Source organism: Cydia fagiglandana, chromosome 26 (genome assembly GCF_963556715.1).
Source record: "Cydia fagiglandana chromosome 26, ilCydFagi1.1, whole genome shotgun sequence".
Lineage (NCBI taxonomy): Eukaryota > Metazoa > Arthropoda > Insecta > Lepidoptera > Tortricidae > Cydia > Cydia fagiglandana.
Window position 1 is genome coordinate 919,167 of NC_085957.1, and position 17,445 is coordinate 936,611.

A 17,445-nucleotide genomic window follows, 5' to 3' on the forward strand; every position below is an offset into this window, starting at 1 on the left:
ATCGTCCCACATTACAATTAAACGGTAAATATGACAATCGTCACGGTGACCTTCGACATATAAACTTTTCAACAATCTCGCCACTTCTGCTCTAAACGAGTGTAATGGCATGGGCACGCGCCATCTATTAATCAATGTATTCTTTTGGAACGCTTCCATCCACTCGTTTTTACATTGTTGATGAAAAGATTTCACTTCGTTGCTGGAATCGCTCTCGTGGCCGTAGTACAAGGGATTGGTGTGTTTTTCCTTGCCCCCGTCGTCTTGTGCTTTCGCTGTTGCCATCGGTTGTGCGGGTGGTGAGTGTGAAGTGGAGCTGCTGCATCCACCGTCACAGCCGCCGCCTGTGGTCGTGGACAACCAGCACTGGCAGCACCAAGCGGTCATGGTACTGTTAATGTCAGCTGGGGAAGATGTAATAAAAATTAGGTATTGTTTATATTAAAAGTAAGCAAAAAGTGTATCTAATTGAGAAGTTTTTAATTACAAAGACAGAACAGAGTTCATATACTCAAAAAATTAGTATGATACGACTATACTTGAAAAGAAACTTACATTTGGTATGTGATGAAGCTTGTGGATCCATTGTTGTAGAATATTATTTCAACACGATAATTGTAGTGACACTCTAGTGAGAATGCGGTGAAATGACTGTTTACTATGGCTGAACATGCTCTTTTATAAACCTGGTGGAGGGGAGCGGGGGCATAGGAGTGCGGGGTGTAGGGAGCGCGGCATAGGAGAGCGGGGTGTAGGGGCAGGGGGGGCAGGGTGTAGGGGGCGGGGTGTACGGGGCAGGGGGAAGGGGGCGGGGTGTAGGGGGCAGGGTGTAGGGGGCGGGGTGTAGGGGGCAGGGGGAAGGGGGCGGGGTGTAGGGGGCGAGGTGATTATGGCAAAGAAACGTGTGAACCCAGTAAAGAAAACTAAGTACAATGTTTTGTAAAAAATAAATATATACTTACCTCAACTTTTAGTGATGAACAATCTCTGTCGAGCGATGTCAAATGCAGCCATTTACTTGCGCAATGAGATATAGTTGAGAAATCGGATGACGTCATATTTATTCTATTCCATGACTTCTAGAATACATTGTATAACAGTCCACAAACACGCTAATTTAGCATATCCCCGAGAAATTATGAGAATGTAGTCGAGAAATTGAGGCTGGTCCTACCGTGACGGGGTGGCCTAGAGGTTCATACAGTGTGTGGTGACGATAGCCCCGGTTAGCTAAAGATGCGCTGGTTCGAATCCGACCTTCGCCACTGGAGACCACCCCGTCACTTTTTGCGTTTCTCCTATGATACTGCAGTTTTGGAACTAACGTTGCGCATACATACTGTCGCCCTCTGGCGGGGCTGGCAGAATTCAAACTCACATACAAAGTGGAGACATCTATTCATTTCATAGCGGATGGTTTAGGAACTAACGTTGCGCATACATACTGTCGCCCCCACGCAGGGCTGGTGGGGATTTTTAGAACTAACGTTGCGCATACATACTGTCGCCCCCAGGCAGGGCTGGTGAGGATTTTTGGAACTAACGTTGCGCATACATACTGTCGCCTCTAGCGGGGAGTAGAGTGAACTAACCAGTGGCGCATACATACTGTCGCCCCCACGCAGGGCTGGTGGGGATTTTGGGAACTAACGTTGCGCATACATACTGTCGCCCCCACGCAGGGCTGGTGGGGATTTTTGGAACTAACGTTGCGCATACATACTGTCGCCCCCAGGCAGGGCTGGTGGGGATTTTTGGAACTAACGTTGCGCATACATACTGTCGCCCTCAGGCAGGGCTGGTGGGGATTTTTAGAACTAACCTTGCGCATACTTACTGTCGCCCCCAGGCAGGGCTGGTGGATATTTTTGGAACTAACGTTGCGCATACATACTGTCGCCCCCAGGCAGGGCTGGCGGGGATTTTTAGAACTAACCTTGCGCATACATACTGTCGCCCCCAGGCAGGGCTGACGGATAATTTTGGAACTAACGTTGCGCATACATACTGTCGCCCCCAGGCAGGGCTGGCGGGGATTTTTAGAACTAACCTTGCGCATACATACTGTCGCCCCCAGGCAGGGCTGACGGATAATTTTGGAACTAACGTTACGCATACACAGTGGCGCCTCTAGCGGGGAGTAGAGTGAACTAACCAGCGGCGCATACATACTGTCGCCCTCCGGCGGGGCTGGCGGATATTTTCGGAACTAACGTTGCGCATACACAGTGGCGCCTCTAGCGGGGAGTAGAGTGAACTAACCAGTGGCGCCATCTAGCGGAGACCTTTGGAACTAACGTTGCGCATAGACAGTGGCGCCATCTAGCGGGGAGTAGGGTGAACTAAATTGTCACTACCTTACGCATACATACTGTCGCCCTCTGGCGGAAAAGTTCTGGTCCAAAAGCGGCACAAACACACTACTATTATTTTTTTTATTTATCTCTTCTGCAATTAAATACTCCACAATCTACAATGGCAAATTTACTTGTCTGGCTCTACTTTATAGAGCTAAAGAAGCTACCTGAACTTTAAATATAGTTATGCCTATCTGACTCTCGTTCTACGTATTCTAGTAAGTAGTTACCTACTATTCGTTAAAAAAAATTGGCGATTAACAAGTATTCAAATACTTAGATAAAAACATATTTCTGACTTTATATTTACTTTAAAAATTCCCATATCGAGTTAACATTCCCATCCCTAGCTGTCTTTTATACAAGACAACGGCGACGAGGAACATGAAATTTGTTGAAAATTGGAGCAATTTTTTTAAATGCCTTATTATAAAAGAAGGGATTTATATAGCGGCTTAAAAAGCAAATAAATGAAAAAACAAAGACCTTAAATATGAACACGAGTGTAAATGAAATTGCAATTGTTATTATTTTCACATTAACTCAGTGGTTGAATTTGTGTCTTGTATACAAGACGACGGCGCCAGCGTATCGTTCTATCGTTGTCTTCTATACCGGACAACGGCGGTCAAAGGGTTAAAGCTATACGCAGGTGGTCTTAATTTATTACATTGTTTACTTACATTACAACTATAATTTCTACTTAATATTACTAGATTTGGAGGAACTCGTTTAAAGAATAAAATACCTGTTTTTTGAGCCATGTATTTGTATGGGAGCCCCATATAAATCTTTATTTTATTCTGTGTTTAGTATTTGTTGTTATAGCGGCAACAGAAATACATCATCTGTGAAAATTTCAACTGTCTAGCTATCACGGTTCGTGAGATACAGCCTGGTGACAGACGGACGGACGGACAGCGAAGTCTTAGTAACAGGGTCCCGTTTTACCCTTTGGGTACGGAACCCTAAAAATGAACAAAGAGTACTACAGAAGGTAACTGTAATGTATGGATAGTGTTTGTGTAAATAGACGGAGGAAAATAACAGGTCCTGCGGGCGCAGCACGGTTCCATTTTTATCGACTATCACTATGCGCGTCCCTTTCGCACTTACATACTTGTTAGAACGTGACAGGTATGGTGACAAGGGATAAAAACGCCACCGTGCTACGCCGCCTGGTATTGAACCCTGCGGTACCCCGAGCTTTTTCGGTTAAAGCTATATTTTAACAAAAAATCTGTGTTTTAGATAAAAGAAAGGACGCGACTTCGAGCGCAGGTCGTCTGTGAAATATGCGGAGCGAAACTCATGGTGAGTGAAAAAGAAAAATTATTTGTTCAGTACCTACAGAAAAACATAATTATTTTATTACTTAGCCAACACTTACGCCTTTAAGATGAAAAATGGAGATAAAGGGGGGGGGGGGGGGGATGATCAGACAGACAGATGCACGAGTGACGCTATAAGGTTCCCGTTTTTTTCCTTTTGAGGTGCGGAACCCTAAAAATATTCCAATTACGGTTACGTTACAATATTAAATGATAAAACAAGTGTTGTCTTTTGTCTCAGTCTAACGCGGCCCTGGAGAGGCATCAGCTCGGGCAGTGCAAGCGAGAGAAAAGCGGCAAGTCGTACAAGTGTCCCTCCTGCGACAAGATGTGCGCCACCAGGCAGGGGCTGCAGGTAATGTCAACTTCAGTTTGTCAAACTGTCTCATTTCAAACATAGACAGAGGGAATCATACTATCTTTGTCTTACACTAGTACTAGCACCCGAAAGAAAAGGATGAGTATAGTTTTTTTGATCTTATTTACTGACAAATTTGGTTTGAGCAACTATAATTTAAATTTTTGGTTTTCTCTCTTTTGGACCAATGACAGTCGGAATATATAATATACAGCTAATATTTTGGTTAGTTTGTCTGACTAGTTTTCCAGTCAACTACTCGAAGGTTAGCTGGAAGTGATCCCTTATAGGGATAAGTTCACCTTTGTACCTCTATTGCTGTAAATTATATGTGAACCTGTCCTGCGTTGTATACAATAAAGTGATTACTACTAATTCTAGTAAATATAGTTTGACGTTTAGGTTATTTCATAGTAGCCTAGATGACATCCACAACTGTTTTCTTACGGACATTTAGTACATGTTTCCAGGTTTTAATCCATGTGTATTGTCTGTTCAGCTGCACGTGACGCTACACACGGGGGAGAAGCCGCACAAGTGCTCGCAGTGCCCGCAGCAGTTCAGGCAGGCGGGCGCGCTCAAGCGGCACCACGCGACGGTGAGAACAAACAGACAGACCGGCACTACGTATATAGTCTATATACAGCTGCACGTGACGCTACACACGGGGGAGAAGCCGCACAAGTGCTCGCAGTGCCCGCAGCAGTTCAGGCAGGCGGGCGCGCTCAAGCGGCACCACGCGACGGTGAGAACAAACAGACAGACCGGCACTACGTATATAGTCTATATACAGCTGCACGTGACGCTACACACGGGGGAGAAGCCGCACAAGTGCTCGCAGTGCCCGCAGCAGTTCAGGCAGGCGGGCGCGCTCAAGCGGCACCACGCGACGGTGAGAACAAACAGACAGACCGGCACTACGTATATAGTCTATATACAGCTGCACGTGACGCTACACACGGGGGAGAAGCCGCACAAGTGCTCGCAGTGCCCGCAGCAGTTCAGGCAGGCGGGCGCGCTCAAGCGACACCACGCGACGGTGAGAACAAACAGACAGACCGGCACTACGTATATAGTCTATATACAGCTGCACGTGACGCTACACACGGGGGAGAAGCCGCACAAGTGTTCGCAGTGCCCGCAGCAGTTCAGGCAGGCGGGCGCGCTCAAGCGGCACCACGCGACGGTGAGAACAAACAGACAGACCGGCACTACGTATATAGTCTATATACAGCTGCACGTGACGCTACACACGGGGGAGAAGCCGCACAAGTGCTCGCAGTGCCCGCAGCAGTTCAGGCAGGCGGGCGCGCTCAAGCGGCACCACGCGACGGTGAGAACAAACAGACAGACCGGCACTACGTATATAGTCTATATACAGCTGCACGTGACGCTACACACGGGGGAGAAGCCGCACAAGTGCTCGCAGTGCCCGCAGCAGTTCAGGCAGGCGGGCGCGCTCAAGCGGCACCACGCGACGGTGAGAACAAACAGACAGACCGGCACTACGTATATAGTCTATATACAGCTGCACGTGACGCTACACACGGGGGAGAAGCCGCACAAGTGCTCGCAGTGCCCGCAGCAGTTCAGGCAGGCGGGCGCGCTCAAGCGACACCACGCGACGGTGAGAACAAACAGACAGACCGGCACTACGTATATAGTCTATATACAGCTGCACGTGACGCTACACACGGGGGAGAAGCCGCACAAGTGTTCGCAGTGCCCGCAGCAGTTCAGGCAGGCGGGCGCGCTCAAGCGGCACCACGCGACGGTGAGAACAAACAGACAGACCGGCACTACGTATATAGTCTATATACAGCTGCACGTGACGCTACACACGGGGGAGAAGCCGCACAAGTGCTCGCAGTGCCCGCAGCAGTTCAGGCAGGCGGGCGCGCTCAAGCGGCACCACGCGACGGTGAGAACAAACAGACAGACCGGCACTACGTATATAGTCTATATACAGCTGCACGTGACGCTACACACGGGGGAGAAGCCGCACAAGTGCTCGCAGTGCCCGCAGCAGTTCAGGCAGGCGGGCGCGCTCAAGCGACACCACGCGACGGTGAGAACAAACAGACAGACCGGCACTACGTATATAGTCTATATACAGCTGCACGTGACGCTACACACGGGGGAGAAGCCGCACAAGTGTTCGCAGTGCCCGCAGCAGTTCAGGCAGGCGGGCGCGCTTAAGCGGCACCACGCGACGGCAAGAACAGACAGACAGACCGGCACTACGTATATAGTCTATATACAGCTGCACGTGACGCTACACGGGGGGGAGAAGCCGCACAAGTGCTCGCAGTGCCCGCAGCAGTTCAGGCAGGCGGGCGCGCTCAAGCGGCACCACGCGACGATAAGATAACTTAGGGCTTACCACCCCACACTAGCGTCTCCCGAGCGTCAGCGTCCAGGTCAACTCTATGGCTGCTCGACGCAACATAGCGCTGAATAGACGCCGACGATCAAAAGACGCTAGTGTGGGCACAGAATAAATAATAGTACTACCGTAAAGAAAGGAAACTTCCTACAAAACCGAAGTTTGACAGCGGTTCAGGGTCGAATTATGCTGTCCCTTTCTAATATATGGCACTATCCCTTTCGGCTATTTAGGGTTATCAAAATTCAGGTAGTTATATCGTCGGGTGACAAGCAAAAGTCACTAACTAACACCATTGAAATTATTGGACAATAAACCGTGTTACAAGTGTAATAAAGTACACTGTTACTTTAATTTTTTGATAGTACTTAGTGACTTTTGCTTGTCACCCGACGATATTATTAGACATGTGTAAGTAATGCTCGTAATATCTCAAATGAGATATCTCTCGAACACGTAATATGGCATTACGTATCTCTCCGCGAAATCAACCAGTACTTCAAACATCACGCATCACGCGAGCCGCACCGAGCGCGCGAGCGCCAACGACCGGCCGAAGCGCGCGAAATGGATTCAATTCCAAATACATTGACTCGCCGATATGAACGGTCAGTTCAAGTCTACGCACGGAGCGCGTAATGTGTAATGTCACATGTGATAGTGTCATGTTTGTTCGCCATGCCATGCCATCATTGCTTTGTTATCTCGCTCGCACTCGCACTCAGTGCTCGCTCGCTCTCGCTCTGCGATGCTTTCGGCTATCTTCGGAACCATTCGGATAGGTCCGCTCGGCCGATCGGCGCGGTTTAAGTTGTCACTCACTAATATTTTTACGAATATGATTTTATGCAATAGATTTAGAACTCTAATGCGTCCGCGTAGAGCTTAAAATGTTTTCTTAAAATAAATAAATAAATAATAAATAATACAAGAAGGACGCGGTCAAATGGAGTAATTTATTTGCGATTTTGAATTTGACGAAAAGAAAACCGTTTATTATTATTGTTGTCAGTGTTGCCAGATGGTCACAAAAGTCACATTTTTCGTGAGTTTTGGCCTTCTCGTGTGACATGTGCGTGACTTTCGATCATGAGGCAATTTTTGTGACTTTTTAAGCTAGTCGAATTTTGGACAAGTTTAATTCTGCAATTCGTATTATTTAGGAACGCAGTGAACGCACCCAAGTTGACACTTGCACTGGCACTTTGACGTTACATCCACCATCATGTTTATTATAATAGTCGTGGCAAGATGAGACTTGTTACCTTGACATGACGGTGTTATTTAGTTTGATAGTATACCTAGTAGTTATCTATACGCCTCTGGCGGCCTCTGATTCGATCGGGCAGTTTAATCAGATTGGCGAAAATTTGACTAATCTGAATACGCCTTAAATCGGAGATTGACGCCAATTTTATTTCTGATCAAATCAGTCGATTTGTTCATCCCGTCTGGATACCGCTTAAAGGCTCTCGTGATTGTTCAACAACTGATAAGAAAGTTGCATTTTATCCACATGTGAGGCTAAGTAATCAAGTGCAAATTTTGCTGGTAGAATTGATTATTTTCAGGAACAAAAATATCAATAGATTTATGGTGATATTACTAGTACCCCTAAATTGAAAAAATGCCCCAAAAAGAAAATACTGGCGTCACAAATTGGTATTCTTGCGCCCGTACTCCGTTTTATCGGTAATATCGGTCATAATCGGCGATTTAATTCGGCGAGCCAAATTGGCGTTTGAGTCCGCACGTCCTGATTCGATCGGGCAATTTAATCAGACGCGAAAAATTGACTAGTCTGGATACGCCTTAAAATTCATGAAATCGATCACAAATAGCATTAAGTATGAAAATGTGTGTTTCAAAAAGAAAAATCATATAAAGTTAGTAGATTTTTTGTGAAATATATTATTTTCTGAATCTGAAAATCGATTTATAGTTGGTCAAGCAGATCTTGTCAGTAGAAAAAGGCGTCAAATTTGAAAAATGTAGGCGCAAAGGGATATAGTCTCATAGAAAATTTGATTTTCGCGGCTTTTTGTACTGACAAGATTTGCTTGACCAGCTATACCTACCCATACAATACAATAATATAAAAATGTGACTTAAGCAGCATATGGATAACAAGGCTTAAACTTAGAACACGTTTATTTCACAACGCGTATGTAACACCTCTAGAGTTGCCGGCGTCCATAGACTGCTTACGATCAGGCGGGCCGTATGCTTGATTGCCACCGACGTAGTATAAAAAAAACAGCAAAATGCCTTGCTAAGCGTAAGTATTGCTAGAGCACTTCTGGTTTTATATAGTTCGTTTTTTTAGCATTAGAAATAAGGTAAACAATTTTGGTAAGTCATTTTATTAAAAAACACATTTCAAATATAAGTCACGGCAAATATGTAACAATTATGAATCTAATACGATAATTTATACTCTTCTGCTTTCATAAGTAATCGTTACTGATTTTTGAAAAGCGTTTTTCAATTAAAAGACATATCAAGATCGCTTACCTTCTTTCTAATACTAAAAAAACGAACTATAGATGTTTGCCATTTTCAAAATGATCTCACTTTAGAACACTTTTAACAAGCGCGCTTATTCGAACAATCTCTTCCAGACAACTAACTTATGCATGTAAATTCCAGGTGCACCTGGGCATCGACACGCGCGTGCAGTGCGCGCAGTGCGGCAAGTACTTCTCCACACCTTCTACTCGGAAACTGCACGTGAACACGGTGCATCTGCGACTGCCGCCGCCCAAGCGACGACGGCAGAAGGAATGAGAATATTTCAACTATTACTGGAATCCATTGAGTTATTATTACTATAGACAAAGAGAATAGATTGTATAGAGACGGATTGTCAAAGTAAATTATGTAGCCACTGTAAATTTACTGCCATCTTTCGACAGAAAATAAAACTGTTAGAACGCCATTTGGCTTTGATCCTTATTCTTTCACTGATATGTGTTAACATATTAAATATTAATATTAACGCCATCTACTCGACGAGAGGCCAAAGGTATGGTGCAATCTTTTCGAGCGATGGCGCCATAACCTTCAGCCTACTCTCGAGTAGATGAGAGAGAATAACAGTTTTAATCGTCTGTCGTAAGATGGCAGTAAATGTACTGTAGCTACATAATTTACCATGACAGTAATTCTATTTTAATTTACCTACTGACATGACATAAATTTATTAATTTCCGCTACCTAAAGGTTGTCTGGAAGAGATCGCTTTTTAGCGATAAGACCGCCTGTTGTTTAACCTCTTCTTCTTGTATTATTTGTATTGTTTTCTGTAATGAGGTGTGCAATAAAGAGTATTTGTATTGTATTGTAAATTTCTTTTTGCTATAGAGAAGCCATACCAACCAAACTAAGAAATTGTCGCAATCGCAACCTGTACCACGTGACCATAACGTCGTAAACGCTGTACAATTCATGGCGCTTACGCGTTTAGGTCGCGAGATTCACGCTCCGCTTCTATGGTTTGTTGTCAAAACAACATCAACTCATGGCGCAATAATATGGTTAGTAATAATAGTTCAATGCTGGAATCCGAAATACTATATGTTATTGGTTATTAAACGTACCATGATTTAAGTTAATACATTTTATCTACGCACATATCATTACTGCTCTAAAATGCATTCAGAAACCGTAGGAAATGACCAGCATTATCACAACCAATTTTACTATGAGAACTTTCTTATCTGTGGTAGTAGGTAAAATTTGTACTTTAAAGTTATAACTTTACAGATTTTTGTAAGGTTATGAGTAGGGATGTACCGACTAGTCGCCGACTAGTCGGGAAAGCCGACTATCCGGCCATATTTGTAGTCGGCGATTAGTCGGCGACTAGTCGGCAAAAATAGCCGATTAGTCGGCACTTTCTAAGTGAAAGAAAAACAGAAAAAAAGAAACCAACAGTCAATATTTACCATATGTTTTATGTCTATTTTACCAAAATACCTATTCAGGGTGTGAAAACTGTTGTTCATATAATTGACCGTTTGGTCGTTATCGTATGGTGGTGGGCTGGTGTATTCCTCTACAGGTCGATCTCAACTGATTCTCGTGTAATTTTATGGCCAAGTTTTATACTTAAATGATTTTATTATAATTCAGTTTTTGTTTTTTTTTTAATGGTGGAGCCATGGTGGTGGTGGTTAATGTAATTGCAAAATTTAGAGACTTATAAACAGGGCACGTTGCTCATAAAGACGCTGACCACAGGGGATAGGTTCTTAACTGGCAACTACGTACGAGAAATAGAGCCTTGGAAATACCTCCTACAAGTTGTACCTACTGACGGTCTGCTCAGGATCGCAAAATAAAAGAAAGACAGAAATTGAACGAGGATTCTTGTGATAGGTCTTTGAACCTGTCGAGAATACCTTTTAGCCAAGCTAATATATGAATAGCGCAACCAAAAGAGCAAAACTATTGTTTTTCACCTGAACTTAAACGAAACTAATGATTTGGCCGACTAGCCGACTAGTCGGCCGACTAATCGGCCATTCGAGCGCCGATTAGTCGGCTAGTCGGCCAAATCAATAGTCGGTACATCACTAGTTATGAGTTTTAAATTTGGAACAGCTGTCAAAACTCAAGTGGGTGTCTATTCTAGTATCCATAGATATTAAAACAATTATCGATACGAAACGTCAATTCGGTATATTTTTTTAATATAAACCGTACGACATTTGATGTCGTGTGGCATGAGAATAGGGACTTCATTCTTTTGTCTATGAATTAAAAAAAACTACGGATGCGTGACATTTGTGAAAAAAAGTTTTCATTTACCGCCATTTGACTTACAGTTTCATCTTTTAATTACTTTTAGGTTATAAAATTGATTTGATAGTTGTTTTTAAACAAACTTTAAGCAAAAGTATCGTGTAAAATGAGTGATAAAAAGATATTTAGGAGCCGCCACCTCTCAAATCTGCGAGTTAAAGTCAGACAGCAACGATGGATGTCGGTTGAAATATGAGGTTAGTGAATATATAATAGAAGGTAATAATATGTGTGTAGATAAAGTAGTGTATGTAACTGTACATAATTAGGCATTAAAACACTCGTGTGATCCTTTTAAGAAACTCACTTCGTTCGTTTCTTAAACCCACACTCGTATTTTAATGCCTTTCATTATGTAGCAGTCACATAAACTACTATTATGACTATGAAAATGTTTTATTGTAAATGCTCCCACTAGGTATTCGCTAAGGCGTAAAAATTATAAAAAAGTGTTGATTTCAATAAATTATATTTACACGATTAATCTTTCACTAAAAATACATTATACTATAGAACATGGGAGTCTAATTTTATTATTAGAACTGACTTTGTAGGTTTTATTCGATATTTCTTTCCCCCGAATTTTAGTTTATATTATTCTTCAAAAATGATATACCTACATGTGTCGCTTAACTTCAAACTCGGATAAATCCATTGGACCCTCTCAGCAAATATCTACCCTAATACCAAAATGGCATAATCTGACAAATGGATTTACCCGAGTTTGAGCGACTCACATAGTCGAGACAGCTGGGCCCTGGGGACGGGAGGCACGTGAGCTCTTCCGAGAGCTTGGCAAGCGCCTCAAGGAGAAGGGGAATGACCCCTGTTCTGAGTCTTGGCTTGTCCGACAGGTCTCCGTCGCCACAGCGGGGCGCCGCTAGTGTGATGGGGACCTTTGGACCCGGCATGGCTCAGAACGGGTTTTAGTTTCTTAAGTTTTGTACATATTGTTGAATGTATCCTTTGTGAGGTAAAAATAAATTATGAATTGAATCCTGTCACAGTCTGCTCGTTCTAATATAAAAATATTACTTCAATATATCACACAAATTTTACTAAATACATATCGCGGCCTGCCAAAAAAATCATCATATAAAGCAGATCAGACTACAGTATGGAAAAATATGTAACAAAACACTAGTACATTTATTTTAGGTTAGTCTATGTATGTGTATATGTCGGCGGCCGATCGTAAGATCAGGCAGATCGTAATGTTCCTGTGTAATGTTTTGACGATTAGTCACATTAAACCAATATATAGGTAGGATAGGTTCGTTAGGTTGCTTCAGATGCCCGAAATGCAAACTGCCCAGAAATAGGAGCCCCGCTAAGCGGGGCTCCGTCGACTCGGGGAACGTGTCAAAGATTTTCACATTTCACGATATGCCTAGGAATTTCACGATTTACATGATCTTACGATCGACCGCCGACATATACATTGTAGTGCATAATTTTATTATTTTCCGTCGTATTTTCACGGAAACATACGAACGTATCTTGCTATTTCAGTCAGTCTCGGTACAAAAAGTAGTGACATTGACTGAACTAGCATGACAAATACGAACGTTTCCGAGAAAATACGATGGAAAATAATTATGCACTACATCTGTACATGCGATTGGTTATCCGATCAGTAAAAAAAAAATTAATTTAGTCCAATGACGGTTACTACGCTTATTTTTATATTCGCGTCTTTTCACACTGACCATAGGCAGAGCTAAACGTAATTATAAATAAGGGGTCATCCATTAATTACATCACACATTTAGGGGGAGGGAGGGGGTCAAGAAAATGTGACATATTGTGACATGGGGGAGGGGGGAGACACAAACTTTGTGACGTCACTTTAACTTCATCAGTAACCGAAAATTTATTTAAATTGTTTTCTTCGCTGTACATTTAAATAACAAGTTTTTAAAACGATAATCGTTTTTATTCGCTTAATTTTCTTTCCTAAGCAGTTTTGGGTTATAAAATTACTAATAATTATATCGTCAAAAATATTTTGATAAAATATTAATAATACTTCCCAAGTAACACACAAGCAGGATAATAGAGTAAAATTATCATCTTATTCAAATTAAGATTGCATAAATTTTGTGTATATGCGGTGGAAATTACTAAATTCGGAATAAGAAAATATATGGGCCTAGTGGGGCCTTTATACCAATAAATGCCGAATAAATTTTGCATAGTATCGGTTTTGCATATTAAAGCTGAATAATACTTATTTCTTACACAGTTACTTAGACATTATTCAGCTTAAAGCATTTGTGGTTACTAAAAGCTGCATAATAGCAGCATTAGCAGCAATTAGCTGTATATATTCTGTGTTGTATGATTTTAAGCACACAATATTAAGAAAAATGTGATAGTGGCTACTAAATGCTGAAAAGAAGCGTCGGTGAAGACTTTCAACTGTATAAAAGCGGTTGCAGTTTCTGTTTTAACGCTAGTTTTTGAATAAAGGTGGACGCTATTACTGGAAGCTGTAATAAAATCCACATATTATTTGTTATTCAGTAGCTGCATATATGGGTTAATTATGGCTTTTATTGGCATAACGTCTGAATAATAAATACTAAAACAACACTTATACTTAAGTTATAGCGATTTTAGTACACATATACTATATTTTCTTGCTAAAAGCTGCAAAATGAACGCAATGAGAAGCGCTATTCAAACTACTGCTTAGTATCAACAAGTGCGCAGTGGAGAGGGTTCCGTAGCTTTATACACGGTCAACAGTGCTACTTGAGTCTGATTGCTTTGAGCTTGAGCGTGTTTTTATTTTATTTTGAACGCATCAAGAATAAATACGCATATTTTTAATCCAACCATTATTTAAAAAATCGAGGTTTAGTTTTCTTAACAATTCTCTTCGATTGGTTATTTTACACAAGATGCATAGTCCTTTTAATTAGAGATGCACCGGATATCCGGTTACTATCCGGCCTATCCGGCCACTATTTTACTATCCGGCCGGATACCGGATAGTGACCTTCTATTCGGCCGGATACCGGATAGTAACATTGCATGATTTCGGAGTAAACAAATTGGATTTAAGAAACAGACACGGTCATAATCGTACTTGTTTATTATTTTAAAACAATTTAATCATTCCACTGACTTGCACGCGCACTCATTTCGAACCTAGAAATGAGTCCCCGCGAACGTTTACTAGGAAACAGGTCAAACCTGCAGAATGCGCACCTGAAAAACCGAAATGTAGGTATAGTTCCGCCGGCCGAATATCCGGCGGCCGGATACCGGATATTCGGCCAGTGTCCAGGCCGGATATCCGGAATCCGGCCAAACAACTATCCGTTGCATCTCTACTTTTAATGACGTAAAACAATTGCTAGTTACCATCGTAAACATTGTTAACTGACCATTTTCATACCTTATTGCAACGAGATAAAGTTTACCAATGGCCATTTAAGGTTGTTGTTAGTTGGCAAACAATGTGTCAAATGCTAGTTATTCATATTGTTGCATTAAAAAGTTGCAGACTGGACTGGGTATGAGAAAAATAAAGTAATCACCCTCATAGCGAAATCGATTCTCCTGTCGATTTTGAACAGACTGTTTTTAGTTTTCAAGTGGGTCTACTCATACCCATCCCACACTGTACTCGTACTCATACCTAAACAATACTGCCCATATCAAACTATACTTAATTGTACTCATACCCGTGATACCCGCTACTAATATGAATGAATGAATGATATACCCTCACCTTCGCACCTATACCATATTCATATTCATACCATACTCGTAACCATACCACTCATACTATATACATCTTCGTACTCACGTCGTACATCTTTGCGTTACCTTTACCTACTACATATTTGTCGGAACTGATAACGGAAAAAATAACTGTGTAAACTGCCGTGCCCCCAGATTTATCATATAACTTATATATTATATCGCGTTTATAATATTAGTGGGAAGTAGGATTGAATATTGCCCGTGTTACATGTTACATACCTATAATGTTTTATCATCAAAGTAGTGAGGATCTATGTGGTTTTTACTATTTGTGTATAGAACCCTAATAGGCTTTAAGATTGAGAAAACAATTACTATTATACTGATGTTATTCAAAACTTGTTGTGTTAAGACCATTATTATCTAACATGTTGCTTAGTAACGCGAATAATGTGAATGCTTATTTAGAAATTAGCACAATAATAGCTGTGGCAGCAGCTTATATTCAGCACAGTCGGACGCCATTACGGTTGCTCACTTTCTAACCTCTACAATTATATAGGAATTGAAAATGAACTGAAAAACCCATTTTATTCATTTTTAATACTAGTTTTATCGTAGCATAACTTGTTAAAGTACATTTTCTATCACTAAAACATCTAAACACCGTAGAAAAATTACAAATTTAAATGTGGAGTAGTAAATTTTCTATATTTACTTTTGAAACGGTGCATTATTTACGCGGCGCTTTAAAATTTTAAATAAAATGCATATATATATTAACAGTAAAGTCGCATGCGCAATGAAATTGAAGTTATGTAAACATCAAATAAATATATGGGTGATGTCCTCCTTATTTTGTAAGCTTTCACTGCAGAAACTACACTTTGACACGAGTTCACAAATTAAAATGGAAGACAAATCATTGATTTAACACAAATATCTGAATATATTTTCTGTAAAAATGCACTTTGGAACCAAAAGCTTCATAACGTGTGAATAACTGATTCATTGTGTACAAAGCTGGATAACTTTGGTTTAAAAGCGGTATATAAGTTTTTGACAGCCTCTATACAAGTGTTATTCAGCGATTCAATGTGTGGGCATACACTTATATAGCTATTACATTACTGTTATTCAGAAATAAGCGGCGTGGGCACTGCCCACTTTGCGCCCAAACCTTCTGTATAACGTCTGTATAACGCTTATTCAGCTGTTATACAGCTACCTTATTCAGCATTAAGTACGGCATGCTCTATTATTCAAACAATATTCAGCTACGTTGTGTTACTTGGGTTAGGTACTTAATTAATTCGATTTGGCGATTTCGTAGAAAAAATGTGACGTCGACGTCACACTAGGGGGAAGGGGTTTGCCAAATGAGACCAAGTGTGACAAGGAGGGGGGGAGGGGTCAAAAACCTAGAAATTCGTGTGATGTAATTAATGGATGACCCCTAATAGTCTTCGGTTACCGCGATAGTTACTCATGAAATAAAACTATTGAAACGGATTATACGAGTTTCTTTGAGGTCCCATATTGGGATACCCTCCTACAATTTAGGAGGGAATTAAATCTTCTCGGGTCAGAGGTGTAGGGTTAGAGCCGTCATAGCGTTATCTTTACTTGAAAATAGTTGTAATGTAGAACTAGCCTTATGAACCAATATTTCATGTATAACTGGCCTTAAAATTTATAGTTTATGATGGTTAATTATTTTGTAAGTGGGTAGTTTTTGCAGTGTAGTTTTTCCTCAGTCGCCCGTTAACCACGAACGCTATAAAGGGTTCGAAACATCGGGATGTAGCATGAATTGAATATTATATACGCGATATAATCCGTTTCAATAGTTTTATTTCGTAATTATAAATACTTAAAATACTACATTTTGCAGCAAATATTCTACATACTTTCACACCTTATTCTATGTGGTAGACAGCATTTCCAATATGGAAGCATCAGTATTTTAGAATTCATGTTACAACAGATCTTTCTCTTGGTTCCTAGTACATGTCAAATAGCATATGGAGTAATTTATACTAGTAAAAACGTTATTCAAGACCAAACAAAGTAAGATTGCTTCTTTTTACTAGCGCATTTGTATTTATGTAAAAATAAGTAAATAAAAGTACTTTTTTAAATCGCAGGAGTAAAATTACTAATAAATAAATTATCTTAGCGTGATTATGCATCAAAAGGAATTTACTATTTTACAAACCAATTATTGCAGTGGCAACACTGTCTTTTTTTGGTCTTGAATTAAGTTTTGCAGTATAGACGTTTCAAGGCAAGAATTAATGAGTTATTTTTATTGAACCCCAATAGCTTTAATTCAATCGCTTGTTAGTTTCTTAATAAACTAAATAGTTTAGTCTAGCCACACCAAAGTTCTTGCTTTTCTGCGATTTTGCATGCGTATGATTTCTTCCATGTGGTGTATGTGCACTTTATTGAGCTTATGTATCCGGTGGTTCAACTAGGCGAGTTGTC

General features: G+C 41.1%; 2 protein-coding genes across 2 annotated transcripts in view; one reads left to right on the forward strand and one right to left on the reverse strand.

Moving 5' to 3' along the window:
- LOC134677261 (zinc finger protein 729-like) overlaps positions 1-5,824 on the forward strand; it is a 31,355-nt gene extending 25,531 nt beyond the window's left edge. The window contains exons 10-13 of the mRNA XM_063535693.1: positions 3,609-3,671; positions 3,930-4,043; positions 4,546-5,702; positions 5,770-5,824. Coding sequence (XP_063391763.1) covers positions 3,609-3,671; positions 3,930-4,043; positions 4,546-5,702; positions 5,770-5,824 — 1,389 coding nt within the window. The remainder of the gene's footprint in view (positions 1-3,608; positions 3,672-3,929; positions 4,044-4,545; positions 5,703-5,769) is intronic.
- Positions 1-17,445, reverse strand: part of LOC134677560 (uncharacterized) — a 54,771-nt gene that overhangs the window by 8,081 nt on the left and 29,245 nt on the right. The gene's annotated exons all lie outside the window — the stretch shown is intronic.